At 43.4% G+C, this 16,724-nt stretch overlaps 1 protein-coding gene across 1 annotated transcript; it reads left to right on the top strand.

Moving 5' to 3' along the window:
- The first annotated feature begins 6,595 nt into the window (after positions 1 to 6,595).
- On the top strand, positions 6,596 to 14,819 carry arhgap35b (Rho GTPase activating protein 35b). Its single transcript, XM_070843371.1, has 7 exons — positions 6,596 to 6,654; positions 8,691 to 12,602; positions 12,940 to 13,081; positions 13,465 to 13,542; positions 13,729 to 13,860; positions 14,089 to 14,194; positions 14,318 to 14,819. The coding sequence occupies exons 2-7, from the start codon at positions 8,883 to 8,885 to the stop codon at positions 14,727 to 14,729; spliced, it is 4,590 nt and encodes a 1,529-aa protein (XP_070699472.1). The 5' UTR covers positions 6,596 to 6,654; positions 8,691 to 8,882; the 3' UTR covers positions 14,730 to 14,819.
- The last annotated feature ends 1,905 nt before the right edge of the window (positions 14,820 to 16,724 follow it).

The raw sequence follows: 16,724 nt of genomic DNA, 5'->3' as shown, positions 1-16,724 counted from the left end.
AGTGTTTCACCAGCGAGACCGCCTGTCTCCTCATGGCTGTCTTCCACTTTTGCTGAGATAAATTACATCATAATATCACTCTGCAGACATTTAGAAATTCAACACAATAATACTTTAACATAAAATGTTCTGTCCTCATGGACCATCACATTCCTCTCGTCTCTTGCTCCCTCCCTCTCCAAGCATTTTTGGGGAGTGCTGTCAAGGCCACATCGTCTCCACGAGAGAACAGCACCCTCGTCTGGTTTCCCCTCACCCCATTTTCCCTCACTCTGTCTCCACGCCTCACTCTCGTTCCTTTGCCAGCATCATCAAATATCCAACGCTGAGGAATCTGAATAATGTTACCCAGATGGAGAAAGCCTCTTGCTCTCTTTCTTAATAGTTCTCAACGCGAGGAGGAAAAAATCTTCATGCTGCTCCCTCCCTTCCACTCTCACATATATGTAACATATATACCTAGAGGATCGACACTGCCGCATTCATTAAACTACTTAAAGGATCTTGTACCAGTTGGTGCCACTCTAAACATCATTTTAGTGCCTCATCTTTTACTATATATGGTAAACTGTTCTGCCAGGTCTAGCCTATGTTCCCTCATTTTTTCAGTCAGATATTTTCTCACAACTCCCAAATTTAGCCTCCATGACTCCTAAGTTTACTCAGTTACCTCATTACAGTACCCCTCAGTTGTATGTGCTATATTCACAGTAGCATGGCCGAAAATGATCGGTCACTGCAGATTCGTTTTGTATGGAGCGCAAAAATCAAAAGAAATTCTTACAATGGGATGATAGTTGATCATTTAGGTGCCACAGAAAGGTTGACGACAGCAGAATGCTACGTATTGTTGTGTTCCCCTATCAAAGCCCAACAGCGCTCTGAGGAAATATTCTGGACAAGAGGTTAAGTGGTCTGTATACTTCAGGATGTGCCAGATTTTCGGTTTCATTATGCTTCTGAATTAAATTTGTGAAAATGAATGCATGCTGAACCATTGTGCCCATTGTTGGATTGTTGGGACTTGTGCTTTTTGAAATATGAGCACAGTATGTTGAATAAACTAAAATGAGCTTATTAGCGTTCACAGGAGCACCATGCATCCATGCCTGGCCACCAGGTGCTCACCTGTGAGCTCCACTTTCAGTCTGGGCTTCAGGCTCAGGCCCTGGTTTCCCTCAACTGGGTGTCATATATCATATGGGCCGCACCTTCAGTCTGGACCTTCACTTGGGACAAATTTTGAAAGCAACACTTGCCAGCAGCTACTGCCCTCAACAACACAGCTCCCAGGGTCACATGGACTACTACTAGATACTGGAAGCAGCCATGATGTATTCAGAAGACAGCAGCTGTCTAAAATACAATTGTAAAACAAACAAACAATTACACTTAATTGTTAAATACACCGCACATTTGTTCCTCTCATTGGTGTTATAGAGACCCCAGTTTCTGTTCAAAAATTCACAGTTGGGTATGTCTTGGTATTTCTTTCTTAAACCCTATAAACTTAACTTGAAAATTTCTGAGGTCAAAACCATGCACGAGCATCTCAGACAGAATATACGGCAGACAGATTGCTGGCGGCATTTTCTGACTTACTTTTGAAGGGCATCCAAGACATAGCATGTGTAACCACATGCATGTGGAAAACATGAGGGTGCTCTCCTAACACATCTGGTTATCTACTCTGCACACATCACACATTACAGCATCTGGCACAACCTTACTGCCAATGAAATTACACTTAAGTCAGTTACAGGGAACTACAGTTCTACTGTAGAGTGCATCTTCACCACCTGAGCTTATGATTTATCCTCCTGTGTTATTTTCCAGCTGAGTTGTTAGTAAGTGTTCCTATCTTTGTTTAGCAGTTCCTGTAAGAAAGATTTCCTTCCTAGCCGTTTCCTGATGTTCAGGGTCTTCCTTCATGACTACTTGTTTGAGCTCAGTATTGATGTAAACTAAACCTCTTTAAATATCACTTCTTTCTCCTGCATGTAAACATCTGCCTGTGTTAAATGATGTCTTTAATCAATTAGTTTAAACTACAGAGAACCAAATGTGTTATGTGTGATCAGCTTTAGTCCAACTTGCCAAAAGCATAACTACAGTTAAAATGTGTGTTGTAGAACTGAGTAATTGATTCTGACAAACTTCCTCCCAGGGTTTGCACCAAACTTCAGACCCACCTCAGCTATCACAACATCCACTTCTGTCAAACTCAACACCAAAACACTGGAAGATTTAGGAGTGAAAAAACATCCTTTTTCTCTGCAGATGCACCCTCTGCCTGACTTCAATTTCAGATAATTACATTAAAAATTTAAAAACTAACTCTGAACATCTGACATATGAACGAAATCCAAGGAATCCCGGCATAAACTGACTGTCTGAGTGGACAGTGTTTGAGTCTGAGGTACATTTTCCCCTCATTGTGTATTTAAACTGCTAAGGTTTTCCCATTCAATCTAACAATGAATCACAGAGGAACTCTGACTTATTTGGGCGCGGTGGAAAATGGGTTGTTTCTGCTTTCTTCTCTTTCTTGCAGTTGTCTCTATCTCCATCTGTCACACACACACACACACGCACACACACACACACACACACACACACACACAGACAACTTATGAGACAAAATAAATGAGATAGTGGGTATCAGATATCTTTAGCACATATCTAGCTCATCCAAATCTCACCATGCTAACTTTTACATCATCAAATGGCCTAATTCTCTCTTTCTTATCTCCCCTCCCAACTTTGACTCATTGTGTCGCATTATCCACACTTCAGCTTAGAGCTATTACGAAGTGAACTAAAAAAAATGAACAATGTATTTGAATGTTGTTTGGTTACCTAACCTAACTTTATTATGTCCTTGGTAGAGTTGCCATTTTCCCATCTATTGTCCCACTGTGCTGAGCTCCCTCAGCACCCATCTGCTGTCCCTTTCACCCCGTTCTCACCCCTACTGCCTCTCATCCCTCAGATCCCTGTTACACCCACGGCTACTTTATAAATTGATCAAGGTGTAAAACAAAACCCCATGGATCAACAAGCTGTGGAGATGTATGTGTTGCAAAAAAAAACCAACAAAAGAAACAAACACAAGTGGGGATGCAGTAATGCGAAGGTTTTATGAATATTAAAAACAGTCAACAGGAGGATCAGGAGGAGATTTCACGTCAGTAATGCAACGTACCTTGCTTTGTCACTGAGACAGTAGCAGGCATGAGCTTATCACTGGATCAACTCCTCTTGTTCTGAATTAAAGGAAGGCTTAGGGCTCTGCCTAGTGGTAGTTATATCAATTACACTCAACTGGCTCCTGTGCCTCTATCTTGGTAGAAGGAATAGATTGCCATTGAATTTGGTTCCTAAAAGATAAATCCTAATGAGTGTGATGGTTGCTTTACTTTTAATCTAGTGCTACAAACAGACACAAATGTCCACTGTCTAACAGGTCAGATCATTAAAAAAAAGCCAATGGCAAAACTCCTCCCAGGATATTTATCATTTCAATATTCAATTCAGTTATATTTGAACAAAGATCTCACTATTTCTTCCACCAAGAATAAATACAAAAGCTCTATCTATTTAACTATACAGTTTAACTGAAATGCAGTACAAGCGTGACAAGAACACTGTCATGTTTGCACATCACAAAAACACATGCATACAATGCATACAAATATGCTTACCTGGTCTTACTTAGTAATTGGAGTGCATGAATAGTCCCACTGAAGAACAGGGAACACTTTCACTCATATTCTTCTCCAGCAGCAGTCTGGCGGTGGCCACAACTTGGGTTACTTGTTCAGCTGAAGCTCGTAGACTATACAATCCATTGCCAGGCTGACTGTCTTTTCCCAGCAGCGTGGTCTAAATGCACTCCCACCGGAAACCTCTGAGTCCAGATGGATAAGATTACCGCACAGGTACTTAAAGGGAAAAAAAAGCTTGGGATCTTTATAGAAAGTAAAAACTGTGACCGCATTAAGCCTTCATTGCAAAGGTGATTGAAAATTTCAGGTGGTTTATAGTCTATAAATCCGCTAGGAGGCGGCAACGCTAAAGTTAATGGTCTGCGCAAAGTAATCAGATATGATACTGATGACTGATGCCAGCCTCTGTTAATAGTGGAAGAGCTGAATGGTAGTGTACCGTACAGTGAACTTGCAAAGGCCAACCTAAGAGTACATTAATATACTTCTAAGTTGGCCTGTTCAAGTTCTAATAATTGCATCTACTACAATTAGCTATCTAGAGATTTTGCAGTATAATGTCTAGGGAAGTGATGCTCCTTTTTTCTTTGGATCTTTGGGAAACTCAAGGGCCTCTCAATGTCCCAGTGCATGTTGCAGTCCTATTTCTGTTGTTTGTCTGTTTACTTAATACTAAGTTAACAGGGACTTTGTCAGTGGAACTTAGCTGAGAACATTTAATCAAGAACTGCACTTAAGTACAATTTTGAGGTAGATGTACTTTCCTTAAGTATTTCCATCATATACTTCATCATACTTCCACTCCACTTCAGTGCATAATATCGTGTTTTACAGCTCTACATTTATTTCAGTTGTTTTAGTTTACATCAAAGTTCTCAGCCTTTTTGCTTAAAAACTGTATCTAGTAATGCCTCTCTGTCATGTTTCAGATGTCTGTTGTTAGCAGCTTCATCACAGAGAAACTTCCCCTCTAAACTTCTCACATGGTTATTCACATTATTTCAAGGCCCAAGGAGGTCAAATTGTCCAATATTTCACACACAATGACATAACGACTTGAGAAAACTCCATAAAACCGATTTGTGTATTAGAACGTAGCTTTTTCTTCTTCCCTCTCCTTTTAATCCTCTCACAACCCCTCAGATTTATCTTTAGAACCACTATACTACCTGACTGAACAGCAAATGAAAGTAGTCCCACCTCCTGCTGCTAGCTACAACAGTATGCTAATGCACTAATGCACCGGTGTTAACTATCTAACAATATCTCATACATTAATATATCTAACACAATAGCTGATTTTCTATAGAACACATACTTTCCACTTCTGATATTATAACTAAATATAGGAGATAATACTTCTCTACTTTTACACAGGTAAGATTTTAAAATTTAGGCCTTTCATTTCCATCCATTTGGAGCTGGAATGGATGGATGGGATTAGCTGGAGCTAATTCCAGTTGACACTGGATGAGAGGTGGGGTACCATATGATTACACATCTCACTGTGCACAGTTTTGTTGTGATTTCATTCATTCATCATTCAAAATGAAAGGTGTCTTTAGCTAGCATACAAGGCTAAAGCTAGCAGTACTGTTCAGTTAACCTCAGACAGCTGTTGCCCATGGTTACAGTGGCTAGCTAGCTGATGACGTCACTGCCAACGGCTCAAATTTTAATGGCGGCTAGCTACTTAGCATTATAAAGTCTCTAAGTTAACACTAATTATCAGCAAGAAGTTTATATACCATCTTCTCCAACAGTTTAATTTATCAATTAAACGTTACTAAATAACATTTTCCAGTATACTGTAACAGTGGTATAAGATAAAGTCATACACTTGCTAGCTTAGGATTTAGCAAGCTACCCAACATGGACAACTAAAAGTCACATAAAAAGTCGGTTTAATTCTTTGGTAACAAAGTTTGTTTGAGTGCTGAAAGCCTCGACTTATTGGCGCAGACATTTCAAATGTCAGTACAGTTAGCTACAAGCAGCCAGAGTGACATTTAGTTACTGATACAAATCACTTGTGTACCTTTTAGCAAAGAGAGGGTGCGATTTATGTCCAATTTAACAAAAATGTACTAAACTTATTGACAAATGGCTGCCCTCGGAACAACATCCGTGGCTTTCCTCTTCGTGTCTGGACTGAATGGGTGAGTAATGGATTACTGTGGAGTAGCAGCCCCCGCATAGGGAGTGTGGTGGTGAGCTAGCAGCGGAGCACCGACCTGCTGCAGTTGTGTGAGGGCGCCGCTGGGTGAGTCCCTCTCTCCGCTGCCTCTGTCTCCACAGCTCCCTTTTCCCAAAGAAAAGAAGAGGAGAACTAGGTCCGGGGAGGAGGGCCGCCGCCATTATCGGAAAGCTGGCAGAAATACCACTTTCACACACGCAATCTGCTCACAAATTGAGCAGGGCATGAACACTTTCTGTCGCGGCAGGAGCACATTTCAGACGAAACACCACGGCGATTGCAACAAACTCACCGTTGTCTCGTGTGCGCCACCGGCCCAGCGTTATGTGGGCACAACAATGGACAGAATAATTATTGGAAAAAGCAACGTGGTGAACCGAGAAGAAGACGGCTGAGCAGATTTTTTTTAAACGCCCGAATTTCTCATGAGGAAAAACCCCTCGCAAGAACAAAACTGGATCGCGCTATCATTTGGGATATTTATTTCTTCCCTCTCCGCGTTTAATTGCAGCGAAAGCAGTGATGCTAGACAGGCGAATCCGGGCATGGGTAATGGATATTTAAATCAAATCACCCCACCGCACAAGTTGTAGTGTTCTCAGTATTATCCGTGAATTGAGACGACCCACAGTGTTATTCTGCGGCTTTATGCTTATGCACATCAGGCGGCGAGGGCTGCGGCAAGCGCTGGCCTGACAGATGCAAGAGGAGAAAGGGAGAAATGCGATGGTATGTACCCTGCATGCTCTCTCCGCATCTTTATGGGCTATTTCCTTGTGAAGCTGTCGAGTGCTACACCCTAGACAGCTGGGTAAACACGCTCCCTTTAAACATCGTCTGCCGGTGTGGAGAAGGTAGGCTATCCCAGGTTTGGGCTCTGCTGTTTCATCATGTAGACAGGAGGCCTGGCGTGGTCAGCCCCTCTCCGTGCAACCTAAACCCCATGGCAACTGTTAATCCTCTGCAAAAACATATAACGTTACAAAATCTTATCGAAGTAAGTAGGTTATGGGAATGAAATGGCTCGAAGGCGCGGCTCGGTGAGCTGTGTTTTGATGCTGCTATGACAGAGCACTTTGGTTGTGTTTATTTGCAGTGAACTTGTCTGTTCATTTGGGGATCAGGCCTAGCTCAGCTGAGCCCTGTGGACTGCCCATGGTTGCTTTTGACCCAGCCGGAGCTGGTTGTTGCTGAATGTGTGGTCACTTCATGTGACAGGTTATTTAGTTCATCATAAGCCTGTAATTCCTCTTTTTGGTCTAATGTTTGACTCCAGTGAATTGTGCTTGACAGAAGTGAAATTCTGCAGTAGGTCATTTTTGCCCCTCTATGGAATTTATGAGCTGGCCATTATTATCAGAATTGCACCAGTGCTCTGATAATGGAGGCATTAATCAAAGCTTTAATAATAGAAGTATTAACATTAAGTGTCTTAATGGGATGAGGAAGTTCAGGGCCCTTTGGCATAGATTGACTTTCTGTTAATAAGTCCTCCCTTAATTCATTCATTCATTCATTCAGTGTTTAGTTTTTTTTTAGATCCGTCTCATTGCTGCTGTTTCATGTAGGCTGAAAAGCTGAGGTGTCCACAACATAGTCGTTTTCATGCTTGTCACCCCTCTCACTGATCAGCTGACATGGTCATTTAAAGAGCACCACTCCCAACATTTCTGCCTAGGTTAATGTAGTCATGTTGATACTGGTCAGAAATACGAGGAATTTATCTTGAGATCTGTTGATTAATCAGTGAGTTGATCAATGTAAGATTAATTGGCAACAATTTTGATAATCAAAGGAAAAATGCCAGTGCCTTCTTCTTACATACAAATATGCTGTTTTGTACTTATCTGTAATAGTAAATTGAATATTTTGGAGTTTTTGATTGTTGGTTAGACAGAAGAAGCAATTTGAAGATGTCACCTTGGGCTCAGGGTAACTGTGATTGTCTTTTTTTGACATTTTCTAAAATAAATGAGAAGAACATAATTAACAGATTAATTCAACACTGAGAATAACAGTTGCAGTCCTAGAGTGGTCTATAAATCTGCCAGACAATTTAATGAAATTTGCAAAAATCAGTGTGCTTCCTCATATGAAATTGTGTTTACTTTATTTTGGCTTTATTTTGTACTGCTGAAATCTATGGCTCCTGTCAGGAGATATTGCTACTGGTTGGCATTACCATTTCTTTGACACTGTCTGTATTATACATTTGCGTATGGCTAGATAAGATGCCAAAAGTCTATGGCAGTGTTTAATAAAAAGCTCAGTGTGTACAGTCATAATATTAATGCAGTGATTTCATGCATATTACAATTAAGTGCTTTTAACAAATGAGCAGACGTTAGACATGATCAAGGCCTTTACCATTGAGAGGGTCCATTCGTCAATATCATCTGTCATCCAAAGGAAAGGGGCATAAAATGGAATAAGATGTGTCATTCTCAAATTCGGTCAATAGTAGAGAGCAAGCATGGAAATGCAAAAAGGCCTTTTGCAATTTCACGCATTTTTAAAGTCCATGTTGAACATTTTGTAAGCAAAAATGGTGTCAATAATACAAAAAGGCCATTGCTGCATAGAATAACAATGATATGTTATCATTTTATATGTTCCAGGTTGTGTGTGTGTAAGTGTCTGACATTTGTCCCATCGGCAGTTTTCCAAATTTTCTTTTTTATTCCTGTTTTAATTCAAAATGTAGTTATGATAATTGCTCAATTTGTCTGATTTATTTGTTATTTTCTGTTTTTTTCCCCCAACAGGATCTGATTCGTATAAGGAATGAATGAAAGAACCCTCTGCTCATACCACTGCACTGCTATTTATTAAACTTGAAGCCAAGCAGGAGAAAGTGAAAACTGATCTCCTCTGTAGATCAGCAACTTTATGGACAAACATTCAAGTGAACTCGTTTATACAGTGCCTGTTTATGGCAGGATGAGCGTCAGCAGACTATGATGGCGAAAAAGCAAGATGCCCGATCGCCCATTTACAACCTCATTGTGGTGGGTTTGTCAGGAACAGAGAAAGAGAAGGGGCAATGTGGCGTTGGCAAGTCCTGCCTGTGTAATAGGTTTGTGCGGCCTAGTGCTGATGACTTCTACCTGGACCACACATCAGTGCTGAGCACCAGTGACTTTGGGGGTCGAGTGGTTAATAATGATCACTTTCTGTTTTGGGGGGAGGTGTCACGGGTCCTGGAGGAGGGGCCTGAGTGCAGGATGCATGTTGTGGAGCAAACTGAATTCATTGATGACCAGACATTTCAGCCACATCGTAGCACTGCTATGCAGCCATATATCAAGCGGGCAGCCGCAACCAAGCTGGCTTCAGCAGAGAAGCTCATGTACTTTTGTACAGATCAGCTTGGCCTGGAGCAAGACTTTGAGCAAAAACAAATGCCAGAGGGCAAGCTGCAGGTTGACGGCTTCCTGCTTTGCGTTGATGTCAGCCGAGGCATGAACCGCAACTTTGACGACCAGCTGAAATTTGTCACAAACCTTTACGGTCAGCTTAGCAAGACTAAGAAGCCCATTGTGCTGGTCCTCACCAAATGTGATGAAGGAGTTGAGCGCTACATCAAAGATGCGCATACGTTTGCTATCACAAAAAAGAGTCTACCTGTAGTTGAGACGTCTGCACGCTCAAATATAAATGTTGACCTCGCCTTCCTCACTTTGGTTCAACTTATTGATAAGAGCAGGGGCAAGCCTAAGATCATTCCTTATTTTGAAGCCCTTAAGCTCCAGAGTCAGCAGATAGCCTCTGCCAAGGATCGCTATGAATGGCTTATCAATCGTATAGTAAAGAATCATAATGAGACCTGGTTAAACACCAGTCGACGCATGAACACCTCCCCAGAGTACAAAGAATATGTCTTCTTGGAAGGAACAGCTAAATGCAAGAAGCTTTTTCAACAGCACGTCTACCGTCTGAAGCAGGAACATATTGAGAGGCGTCGCAAAATATATTTGAGCACTCTTCCTTTAGCACTTAGTTCTTTGGTGCCTGACCTGGATGAGATAGATCAGCTGAGCTGGTCGGGGGTACAGAAGGTCCTAGAGTCCAAGCAGCACTTTGCCCACTGGTTTGTTGTTCTGGAGGACTCACCATGGGAGGACACATCTCACATTGATAACATGGAAGATGAGCGCATCCCTTCAGACCTACTGGAGACAGCTGAAGCAGAGGAACTATTCAACGCCCACCTGGAACATCTGCGTAATGAGTGCAGACGGGCAGAGATGAGGCTGGAGTTTAAACACAAGTTGGCTTCCTCTCCCTTTGTCACACCTGGTAAGCCCTGGGAGGAGGCCCGCAGCTTTATCATGAATGAAGAGTTCTACCAGTGGCTTGAGGAGCCAGAGTACTTGGACTTGTACAACCGCCATCAGAAGGAGATCATTGACCGTGCTAAAGAAGACTTCCAGGAGCTCTTACTGGAGTACTCTGAGCTCTTTTATGAGCTTGAAGTGGATGCCAAGCCAAGCAAGGAGAAGATGGGGGCAATTCAGGAGGTCTTGGGAGAAGAACAGAGGTTCAAGGCACTACAAAAGCTTCCAGCTGAAAGAGATGCTCTGGTTTTGAAGCATATCCACTTTGTCTATCACCCCACCAAGGAGACCTGCCCTAGCAGTCCTCACTGCGGAGACTCAAAGATTGAACAGATGTTAGTTTCACGATTCCCCACATGTTACCCCTTTTTTGACGTGAAAGCTCATTTTGGGGACACCAAGGCTGACAGAATTAACCTTGTCATACTAGGGAAGGATGGACTGGCCAGAGAATTTGCCAATGAGATTAGAGCTCTCTGCACAAATGATGACTGGTATGTGTTAGATGGGAAGATGTATGAACTGACACTGCGGCCTATCGAGGGAAATGTGCGTCTTCCAGTAAATTCCTTCCACACCCCCACTTTCACCCCTCACGGATGTCTGTGTCTGTATAATTCAAAAGAGTCCCTCTCCTATGTGGTTGAAAGCCTTGAGCGACTTAGGGAATCAACTCTAGGTCGCAGGGATAGCCAGCTAGCACAGCTGCCAACATCACTGCTTTTAGTCACTAAAAGGGGCGTTGGATCATATGTGGATATAGGTGGAGAAACTGCCTTAAACCTAATAACACAGGGACAGCAGGTTGCAAGGAGACTGCAGTGTAGCTTTTTAGACCCTGCCTCCCCTGGTGTGGGCTACGGCCATAATGTCAATGAGACTCAAATCAACCAAGTGCTGAGGAGCCTCCTGGATATTAGGAGGAGCACATCCTTTAGTAGCAGCTCCCCACCCCTCCTCCCTGAGCCTCCAGGTCTCCGAGACTCTCCTCATCAGCCGGTCCCAGAGGCAGACCTTCGCATTGTCATGTGCTTAATGTGCGGAGACTCCTATGACATTGAGCAGCTCCTGTCCCCTTTCCTAATGCATCAGCACTGCAGGCCCATGCCTAATAGTGGCACCTCTGTATTGCTCGAGCAGACAGTGGGTGGGCACAAACTGGCTATAGAGCTGTCCCTGCTCTCATATCACGCCTCCTTCACTTTGCGGAAGAGCAGGTTAGTACATGGCTACATTGCTGTGTACTCTGTCTCCCGAAAAGCCTCCCTGGAGACCCTGTGTGCCTTCTTGTGTGAGGTTCAGGACATCATCCCAGTTCAGCTGTTGGCAGTGGGAGATAGCCAGGCAGAGCTCACTGACAGTGACTATGCCTGCGAACAGCTGATCCAGGGGGAAGAGCTAGCCCATGAGATTGAGGGCCGTTTCAATAGTGTGGTTTGTGGATCCGGGGGAGTGGTGGGAGGCCTGCACAGGATAGAAATGTTCCATTCTTTTCTGATGGAGGTGGTGGAGAAACGCAACATTGTGGAGGCTACACACATGTATGATAATGTTGCTGAAGCATGCACCAATGAAAATGTGTACTCCCCGCGCTGCAGTTCTCCCAGTCCTGTCACCATGTTCCTGGATTCAGAGGATGATGTGGAGCCATCACCACCATACTATGATGGCACACTCACTTCTCATAGCGGGGGCTTCAACCTGCCTGACTTAGATTCTAGTGACATCTCTGTCATCTCTGATATCAGAGACTTTGAGAACAAACTTAATAACAAAGTACCCCCCCAAGTGAGAGTTAAACCGGGTGTCACATTTGACTTCCGCAAGGTGAGCCGTAACCCATACATTGATACACTAGGCCATCGTCGCTCCCTGCCCTCGGCCGTTACCTGGGTTCCTGGTGGGGATGTGGGCTACGATCCCTCAGACTATGCTGAACCCATTGATGCTGTTTCAAAACCGCGCCCCAGCAACGAAGAGATCATCTACTCAGTGCCCCATGACAGCACACAAGGCAAAATCATCACCATCCGCAACTCTAACAGGATGCACTCCAATGGAAATGGCTCAGACAGCGAAGCAGACAGCAGCTCCCTGGAGCGAAGGAGGAAGTTCTCAGCAGCGGGGGTGAAGCCTCGTCTTTACCGTGACCGCTCCAAGCGACTTGGCAAGTTCAGCAGTTTTCGCACAAGCTTCATAGGCAGCGATGATGAGATGGGAGCTCTTCCAAAGTCTAAGGAAGATGACTTTGGGACCCTGAAAGGCGAAAGTCTTGTTAATGAGGAGAGCGAAGACCCGAAAAAGAGGAACATTCTTAAGAGCCTGCGACGTACAGCAAAGGTGTGTATTATACCACCCTTTTTCCTGTTTTACCCCAAAAAAGAAGAAGAAGTTCATTACTTATTTTTTAAAAAACCTTTCTTAGATATTGCTCTTATGAAAAACTACAGTGATTTCTATAGGTATGATATTGCTAAATATAAAGTAAAATAGTATAAAATATCACTAGTTGTAAGCATATTTGAACTGGTAATATCTTGAGGAGGACATTAAGCTCCTGATTTTCTGCTGATTTGGAACAACACGTTTTGTTAAAATCCAACGAGTGCCACTTAATATCAACATCATTATCCCAGTTTGAGTAACTAAAGAGTCCTGTGTCTTTCTATCTTCACAGAAAACAAGACCCAAGCCCCGTCCAGCTATTCCCAAGCCCCCAGAGAGCTGCTACTTTGGGGTCCCCCTAGTGAATGTGGTATCCCCAGACAGGCCTATCCCACTCTTCATCGAGAAGTGTGTCCGCTTTATTGAGACAACAGGTAAGTTGTTTTGTCTTTCAGCTACAACATGTTGGGCTTTTGTGTTTATGATGTATGCAAAATCTAATTTCAAGTTTTTTTTTTCCTGAGAAATACTGACAGAGACCATTTATCATTCTTATTTTTCACTATAGGTATCTGTCTTATGAGATTGTTAATTAGTCACCAGAACGTGCTCATTGTTAGTTCTCCTAAATCAGTGCACCTGTTCATGACCACAGTGTGATGTGAAAGTAATACAAGTACTCCTCTACGAACTGCCAGCATCTGTATTGTCTTGTCTGTTTGCGGCGGGGCTAATGAAGTGTTTGTGCTTTGCTTGTTTCCCACTGTGCCCTCCCACGTCTTCCCCCTTTTCTCTGCTGCGCTCTTTTTCTCCTCAGGCCTGAATACGGAGGGTTTGTACCGTGTAAGTGGCAACAAGTCAGAGATGGAAAGCATGCAGAGACAGTTTGAACAGGGTGAGTTTCTCATCAGACTTGTTTGAACCAGCTGTTTGACGTGTAATTATGTGGCTGCCAAATCAAAACATAAACAGTGTTACTAAAGGAAAGTGACATGCAATGGGTTGTTTGGTCCCGATGACAGCTACTACTGATGGGCTAATTGACTCTGATCTCTTTAACTCTCTCTTTCTCCTTGTGTAGACCATGGATTAGACCTAGTGGAGAAAGACTTCTCCATAAACACTGTGGCTGGAGCCCTCAAAAGCTTCTTCTCTGAGCTGCCTGAGCCCCTGGTGCCTTGTGCTCTGCAGGTGGACCTACTGGATGCTTTCAGTAAGCAAACACTGCTGGGCTGGGAGGGTCTTTACTAGGACATAAAAAGATTTATTTCTGTAGGAGGGAAGAGGGAAGGGAAGGTTTTGGCAGACCTGCTTTGTCCTGTTTTAGGTTTTTTGGTGTTGATAATGATTTTCAAGAGTCTAGGGAGACATTTTAGTTTCAAATGACTTTGTGTGATGATGAGGTCTCAGTTTTAATGGTAACTTCTCTCTTTGTGTGCAGAAATAATGGACAGAGAACAGAGGCTATATACCATGAAGGATGTCCTGAGGAAGTTCCCCAGGGAGAATTATGATGTCTTCAAATATGTACTGAGCCACTTACACAAGTAAGTCCAGTGTCTGCTGTTTAAGTCACGTTCATCGATTTGGTCTTTTGTGGTAGACACTCGTGTGTTTTTTTTTCCTGCACTGTATGAACACATCGGTGTCTATTTGTTTGTTTTTCCCAGGGTGAGCCAGCTGAGCAGGTTGAACTTGATGACCAGTGAAAACCTGTCCATCTGTTTCTGGCCCACCCTCATGAGACCAGACTTCACCACTATGGATGCCCTGACTGCCACACGCACCTACCAGACAATCATCGAGACCTTCATCCACCAGTGTGCATTCTTTTTTTACAACCAGCCCCTCCTCGACTCCCCCACTGGCTTAGCAGGCCTCCCTGCCTCACCCACCACCACCCTCAGCGGGAGCTCTGCCTACTCCTGTTACCGCTCCTCTCCCCCCCACACCACCACTCACTTCAGCCCCCTGCAGCAGTCCCCGCCCACCACCCCCCAGTCTCCTCTGCAGTCTCTGCTCCCACCCCTCCACCAGCACCCCCACTCCCACCATTCTCCTGCTGAACAAGAGACACTGTGAGAGACGGTGAAACCACGTGTGCCCATGATGATGCTGGACCTTATCACCAACACACACTAAAAAAAAAGAAGAAAAAAAGAAAAAAGAAAACAGCGTGCACTTGCACACTACATTTTTGATCATGGACAACCTAGGTAATGACGAGAGGAGATGGGAAGTGTCTGAGAAACTTCCCTAGCTGCCATTTCTATCCATACATCCATACCTGTGTACATCAGGGCAGGACACCATTATCAGTGACTCTTCCTCTGCCCTCTGAGCCCCTGATCGCCTGGAATTTGACATTAGGTCCGAAGTGGAGGACAGAGGTTGCTGTCACAGCAAGCCTCTCCTCTGTTAACAGCCGCCACTTATCCAACAAATACAAACCTCTATGCCAAGCTGGAAGAATAGATTTTTGACCATGTTTTTATCTGCGTAAAAACTGTTTTAGTTTTTTTTTTTTTCTCTTTTTTTTGTTTTCTCATGAAAGTACTGCCACTGGATTTTTAGACTGTTCCTCTGTAGGTCCTTTGGGCAGCAGTTTGCTCCGTATAGCAGAGGTTCCTCTGTCTGCCTTTGGGGTTTCTCTCATCGGCTCTACTTGAGGGGTCAGCATGGGGAGGGAAGGGGAGGGAATGGGAAGGAAGGGGGGGTGGGTTACACATCCAGGGATGCACTTTAATGATCACTGTTGTTTTTCCCTCGAAAGGGTTTTTTTTTTTTTTTTTTTTTTTGGTTGACATACTGTTTTCTTGTGTGTTTTTTAATTTCACAGCTCAAACAGCCATACCCATTGCCTCTACAGAGCTCTGGCAGATCAAACTTTGTTTACATCAAACTTGTTTTTGTATCCACAAACGTATCTGAAGCACTTTTTGATAGTGTAGTGTTTGAATTAGAAGAAATGCCACACTGATTAATTGTCCATATTGTTTGTTTTAGTGGTCGAGTGTGGCATCAGTGCAGGCTTGTGAAACAAGATCTTTTTGTAAAAACTTCCGTTGTTTAAGTTGATCCAGAGGTCCCATTTCAGGTTGATGGGAAGTCTGAATCTCCTCCTATTCCTCATTCATCCAGCCATGTGAAAAATAGTTTTCTTTTAGAGTTTGTCCTCTTTCTAGCTGTTGGTCGATCAGAGTGGGTGTTTAGGGACGTTTGGATACAGTAGACCGTTATAATATCAGAGAGGACTTTGCCCGCCATCAGTCAAGTGAAGGAGAAATTTTTCAGTTTTTGAATGTGTAACCTAGTCATACCATAACATAACTCTGCATTGCCATCTGGTGTCCATGGAAACCAAACGCTCGAACATGATAGGTTGCTGGATGTGTTGCTGTGGCTGTCTATCAAACCAAGCTCTTTGTATTCATCTACTATTAAGGACCTTTAACTCTGAAGGTTTAGTATTCTCAACGCACTGTTACCGCTAGTCCTGCTATACAATACAATGACCAGTAGAATTTAAATGTTTGTGGATGGGACACATTCAGGAAGCACCACCGGCCGATTACCTGCTCTAGTGAATTAGTTTTGTGCTGGCATATTGTCGTCCATTTTCATGGAAAACAAGCAGCACATTTTCAGTGGTAGCACTGTTAATGAAGACGTGATCATTTTAACCATTAAACTCACGAGAGGAAGCACTGTCTTTTCAGTGGGGTCAAGTAAAAATGGATGACCAGACGTATAAGTTCTGGACGATTGTGGCTCTGCTATGGTTCTTGGTTGCAACGATGACCAGACAGGTTAGATCATTGGTTGTAGTAGTATTTGGGAGTCATCACTTACAGGTACTTTTTGGAATCGCAGTGCTGTTGGAAGTCAGTCATTTTATGTGTTCATCACACTAAACTTAAGGCTCTTGTCAAACTGCTCGGAGCTGTAAGCTGTAACATTAAGACTGGCACAGAACCAACCAAGCAAGTGTCCCACTATAACACGATTCCTGGGAGTATATAATCTTACTGCATCACTTGACCTCTGACACAACCTTGGCAAACCTGCCGTTCAATG

This window comes from Pempheris klunzingeri, chromosome 14, assembly GCF_042242105.1.
Source record: "Pempheris klunzingeri isolate RE-2024b chromosome 14, fPemKlu1.hap1, whole genome shotgun sequence".
NCBI lineage: Eukaryota > Metazoa > Chordata > Actinopteri > Acropomatiformes > Pempheridae > Pempheris > Pempheris klunzingeri.
This window is presented reverse-complemented; position numbering and strand designations above follow the sequence as displayed.

Coding starts and splice junctions, on each gene's coding strand:
- arhgap35b (XM_070843371.1), top strand. CDS start 8,883: ATGATGGCGAAAAAGCAAGATGCCCGATCGCCCATTTACAACCTCATT. Junction 13,082..13,464: donor CCGCTTTATTGAGACAACAG/GTAAGTTGTTTT, acceptor TTTTCTCCTCAG/GCCTGAATACGGAGGGTTTG. Junction 13,543..13,728: donor GCAGAGACAGTTTGAACAGG/GTGAGTTTCTCA, acceptor CTCCTTGTGTAG/ACCATGGATTAGACCTAGTG.